Source organism: Schistosoma mansoni, assembly GCF_000237925.1.
Source record: "Schistosoma mansoni, WGS project CABG00000000 data, supercontig 0184, strain Puerto Rico, whole genome shotgun sequence".
Classification (NCBI taxonomy): domain Eukaryota; kingdom Metazoa; phylum Platyhelminthes; class Trematoda; order Strigeidida; family Schistosomatidae; genus Schistosoma; species Schistosoma mansoni.
The window spans coordinates 473,078-479,077 of NW_017386068.1; the positions used below are offsets into that span (position 1 = coordinate 473,078).

At 36.3% G+C, this 6,000-nt stretch overlaps 1 protein-coding gene across 1 annotated transcript in view; it reads left to right on the forward strand.

The window, feature by feature from the left end:
- Positions 1–6,000, forward strand: part of Smp_097590 (valine-tRNA ligase) — a gene marked incomplete at both ends in the record, with an annotated part of 29,892 nt that extends 23,892 nt beyond the window's left edge. Inside the window, 4 exons of the mRNA XM_018794643.1 lie at positions 1,056–1,308; positions 3,095–3,468; positions 5,715–5,936; positions 5,980–6,000. Coding sequence (XP_018647053.1) covers positions 1,056–1,308; positions 3,095–3,468; positions 5,715–5,936; positions 5,980–6,000 — 870 coding nt within the window. The remainder of the gene's footprint in view (positions 1–1,055; positions 1,309–3,094; positions 3,469–5,714; positions 5,937–5,979) is intronic.

Below are 6,000 nucleotides of genomic sequence, written 5' to 3' on the forward strand. Positions count from 1 at the left end.
TAAAAAACGCTAATTGTCTTAAAGTAGTTTTTCATGTTCTCTGATAGTACTGTAGTGAACAAAACACGGATGGGGACAATCGAATGTATTTTAGCACAACATTAAAGAATATCTCATTAAAATATGAGAACCATATCGTGAACAGTTAATTTGCAAACTAACAATCAATTGTCTCAATCTTAACTGTTTCTTCTGCAAATATCCATCCATAGTCTCCGATTATAATGGTTCATGCATTTTCGTACCGATTGCGTGTCGTTCCCATTGTCTCCTTATCGATCTTCTACTGAAATACATCCAATGCTCGACCATTACCATATACTACTTATATGGATATCAGTAACCTACACCACAGTACCACTTATATTGCTGCTACTACTAACCCTGTTTATGGAATCATATAATCTTAATATACCATATATATGTATTAGGTAACGCTAGGTTTTAAGAAACTTCTTTTCATTTAATTACGAGGTTCATCAGTTGGATACACTTAAATCAAATCATTGATATTTACAATTAAATTTACATTCACTATTCATTATCTGAAATAACTGAGAATATATTTATTCAACAATCAAGGAATAAGCATATATGAGACCACCCTTTTACTTGATTTTATATAGTTGAGATCATGAATCAATTGAAGCTAGACCACAATGGAAAACCTGGAAGCACTGGGCGGCCGTTTCGTCCCATTACGGGACTCCTCAGCAGTGGGCATCTACGATCCCGCCTCGTGAAATTCTGATTTCACTATGAATCCATTGCTTTTATATATTATAGAATAATATACTTTAGTTCTAGTCTATATCAAATCCAAAAAAACTGATTTCAGTGTATCATATGATCAAGTATAGTGATTTATTGATCTAGTTAGTATCTATAAGTAGTAAAGTAAGTGTAAATCGAGGATTGTCTCTTTTAGATACCCCCCCCTTAATGAGTGATTTTGTGATTGTGTAGCTGTATTGGTTTTGTGTTGTGTTTGTTTCCATTTACGGTAACATACTTGACAAATTTCTTCGCATCATTATCGATCCTCTCACTATTAGGTAACTGTATTACGTGATGAAAATGGAGTTGAAGCAGATTTCCACCTGGTACTTAATATTATTCATCGTATTCGTGGATTACTTTCAGCTTGTCATATACCAATTTCACTTGCTAATCGTCAACCTTTAAATGTTTTATTAATTGCATCTGAAACTATATTATCTACTCTTATTAATGGACAATATGTAAGTGATGTAATTGAACCATTAGGTCGTTGTCGTGTTATACAAATGGTTTCAGATCGTAAAAATGGTAAGTGTTTATATATTGTTTCGTGGATGTTATGATTATTTATTTCTTTGGGGAGAACCAAACACTTATGCGTCATACAATAACAATGAGGACAGAAGTAGTTATCATTGATTTGTGTAAGGGCTGTGAAACTACCCTGGTACCCAAACCGAAGCAGGTGGTTTTCTTAGGGAGCCACAACCCCAGCCTTTGACCGAAGGATCTAATTCACAAGGAAGTAGAGCAATGTTAGGAGATTCAGTCCCATGGTAGTCGTTGATCAAAAGTAGGTTCATACACCATTTGTTCACTCAGTATCTTGGAACCCATATGGACTAATTGTTTGGAATGTGGGTTTTCCAACTCCTCTAGATGAACCCTTTATGTCCACCGACCCTGTTAAAGCGTCAGAAATTCGCTTTTCGCCTTCTCAATTTCATAAACAACACTCTAGTCGCAAGAAGGCAGTGACTAGGACTTCCCTGTCAGTGGCTGTATATGCGTGTTCATGTGAGAGTATTTGGAGTAGACGAGCGGAATCTCCCCACCTCACAGGGCATTTAGGGTCTCCTGATCAATTGGACAGGAATATTTGTTTCAGTTCATTTTTCACTACAGATTTTCATTAACTGAAGATTTATTGAAAATTAGAAAATATTTGGCAGATATACATATCCACTACCATTGCACCGACAATCTATTTATGTTTTCCACTGGTCTTGGGCATATGTTACAATCTCTCTTTAATAGGTATTCGAATAACTTCTCTGCATTGTACTACGGGTCGGAATCTATTCATACATCAACTTATCATTTATAATTAGTTGAAAACAGTTGACTTGATTATGTATATCACTATTCTATTCTTTACCTAACCACTATTGGGAGGGATAGTTACTTTTGAAGAATTCCGAAATAAAATTATGATGTATACAAGAATTTAGTTCGAAGTTGGATCGATAAAACAAGGATCAACAAATCATAGACAATGTTACCTGTAGTAACCGACCGCTTCAGTGCAAAACGCCTTATAAGTTATTGTACGATCATAAGTTTATATTGTACAATGTTTCTAATTAAATGATGCACTTATTAGATATCAACCTGGTACGGCCGAGGGTGGGGAGAGTCCGCTCTCTCTCTCGAAATGCTCTCACATGGCCACGCGTATATAGCCTTTGCCAGGGAAGTCCGACTCACTGCCTTCTCACAGCATTACTGTTGTTTACAAAATTGAGAGGACGAAAAGCGAATGTCCGGCAGAAGCTTTAACCGGGTTGGTGGATATGGAGGGTCTACCTAGGGGAGTTGGAAAACCCTCATACCAAATCAATGGTGCACATGGGCTGACTCCAGTATCCTGAGGAAACAAATGGCATATGAATCAATCGTTGGTCACCGACTACCATGGACTGCATTTCCTTACGACGCTTCACCGCCTTGTGGATCAGACCTTTAGGTCAAAGGCTCCGGTTGTGGTCCCTTAAGAAAACCACCTGTTTCAGTTTGAGCACCTGAGCAGTATCACAGCCCTCACACAAATCAAATGAGATTTGTGTGGCGCATATATATCTGTTGCTTCCTTGTACCAATATTTCTGTGTTTAAATAAATTAATAAAATATTACACTATTGACAGAGTTAAAGAGAAAGTTCATCATGATAAGTATGCTTTTATATGTCAGGTTTGATTGTTCAGTATTCTTGACGAAAGGTCAGTGGTAATAGAGAATGATTTTGTTGTTTGCTAATCTTTAGCGAATAAATCGTTTGATTACAATTTAATTCTCACATTTTTTTTCTCTTAGCTAACACTTCTGGTTGTGTTAGTGGAACAGTTTCAGCAAGTGATATTTTATGGTCCAACGAAGAGTCACCTGTTAATACAGTCCCTGAAGATAATGACGATGATGATGCTGGTATGTTGAATGGTGGAAATCTATGTTCCGATGATCAATTAAATTCTGTACTTGTTATTAAAAATCCACCTTCAATCATTCCAGCAACTTGTCAAATATTTCTACATGTTGCCGGATTAATTGATGTTGCGGTGGAACAGAAACGATGTCAAGATCGTTTAGTGGAATTGAAAGATTCCATTGAAAGTTTGGAGAAAAAACGTCAACATTCGACGTATTCTGAGAAAGTACCAATGAAAACTCAATTGATGGATACGAAAAAGGTGATTTCTCTTTTTATATTATTAGTCATTGCAATCTAAGTTTAAACCATACATGATAATTATTTATTTATCGGAAGGGGTTTTGTAGAAAATTTAGTATTTTCATAGTTGAAATTATGAGTCAATTGAAGCAAGACCACAATGAAAGCACTGGACGGCCGTTTCGTCCTATTATGGGACTCCTCAGCAGTGCGCATCCACGATCTCGCACTCGCGAGACTCGAACCCAGGACCTACCAGTCACGCGCCAGAGCACTTGACCGATAGACCACTGAGCCGGCATCCAACGGTGTTAATGTCTAACTTCAACTAATCCACGATTTTGAGCAACTGTTCACCAATTGTCTTCAGTGAGTTGATATCTTTACAACAGACTTGATATTTTAAAAAAGTATTAATTTTTGGCATAATTTTTTTATTTACATTGAATGGAACATGACATAGATCTCTCTTACTTGCTTACTGATGCTTAGAATAAATCGTCTTCAGTATACCAGACTATATAATTGATATCTGCGTGATAGGTTGCAAACAACGGTCAAAATGATTAGGTGACATGACAAACAGTCATAGTCAATATGTAGGGTTTTGCACGAAATATGTATTGGTCCAAGTTACAACATCATATCAGTACAGACAGGCAAAATTAACAAGATTAATAACAAAGTAAAAGCCCTCAAATAACCAGGTATGTTCGATGGTGAGAATAGTACGCTCTCCTTTTCTAAATGCTCTCACATTGACACATGTATACAGCCATTGTCAGGGGAGTCGTTCTCACGGCATTACTGTTGTTTACAAAATTGAGAGGAAGAAAAGTGAATGTTGGGTACTTTAACCAAGTCAGTGGATACAAAGAATCCATCTAGGAAAGTTGGAATTATGGTTATATGGCATAAGTAGTATTATTCAAAGTTATCAATGGATCACTCTGTATCATTCTAGTTTTGGTTGATTGCACTGCTAGAAAATCATAAACCAGAACTGAAAAGCTCTTCATTATTGTTTATTAGTAAAAGGAGGCGTTGAAAGTTGTTAATCAATCACCGGGAGGTCATAAAATCTCAGATTTCATCCCAAATGCAGTCCTTGTTTAACTGAACTCACTCTTCAATGTATAACGACAATCCTTCATACTTATAGGCTTGTTACAACTATCTATTTAATCGAAACTAGTTCGTTTTCACCTAGAATTATACTTTAGAATGAATTCTTGGAATTCCTATTTTTATTGGTTTATGAAATTTGAATTTCGAAGCTAATATCCTATGAGTATATCAGTAAGTATTGTATGTTGTGATGAACGCTGTCCAAAATCTGATACTGACACACCGTATGTTATGCGCCCCCCTCCCAACTGACTACTTGAACAAGAACACGAAAGTGAGCGAGCAAGCGTGTTGGACTACCGAATAAAATCCACATATATTCATTCATATATATACCACTCTAATCTTTAGGAAATCGATCCATTTCCTAGCCAGTGAGATGCAGTTGTCCGTTAAGTGACTTCTGATTGCCACAGATACTGGCTGCTTTTGATTGGCTCTCTATATCTATGTACTTTTGTATACTATAGATCTTAACATCTAATATAAGTATTTGGAACCGTTAACAATTAACTTGCAACTACTAAGTTATAAGCTGAAATTACTGTCTTTAAATTAACTTCCATGTTTGACTACATTTTATTAAATCAGTCTAATTAATAATTTTATTTTTATTTGAACACATAAATATTGGTACAAAGGGGCACCAGATATATATGCGCCACACAAATCTCATTCGATTTGTGTGAAGGCTGTGATACTGTCCAGGTGCCCAAACCAAAGCAAGTGCTTTTCTTAGGGGGCCACACTCGGAGCCTTTGACCTAAAGGTCTAATCCACAATGCAGTGGAGCATCGTAAGGAGATGCAGTCCCATGGTAACCGGTGACCAACGATTGGTTCGTATGCCATTTGTCCCCTCAAGATACTAGAGCCCATGTGCACCATTGATTTGGTATGAGGGTTTTCTAACTCCCCTAGGTGGACTTTCCGTGTCCACCAACCGGATTAAAGCCCCTGCCGGACATTCGCTTTTCGTCCTCTCAATTTGGTAAACAACAGTAATGCCACGAGAAGGCAGTGAGTAGGAATTCGCGGATAAATCTTTCGCCTTTTACACACATAAAAGTTTCTTTTGTATGTTTTAAATGTGCCTTATAATTTTTTTTCCGATTTATTCATTCTCTTATTCCTCTAGTTATATGAATTAAACTTAGAATTAGAAGGATTAAAAGAGGTTATTTCTAATTTGAATGATATGAAACAAATTGTTGAGAATGATTCTTCAATGACAATTGGTGAAATACTATTAGATGCTTTATGTAATTATCTTGATGTACAACAAATACCATTGGATCTGTTTGATCTTGAAGCGAAAATTGACTATATTCTAAGCGATGAATTAAAAGGAGGCGATCAAGTAATGTGTTGTTGATTTTTTTTTGTTTACTGATTGTCTGTAGATTTTTGACCTGAAACTTTAA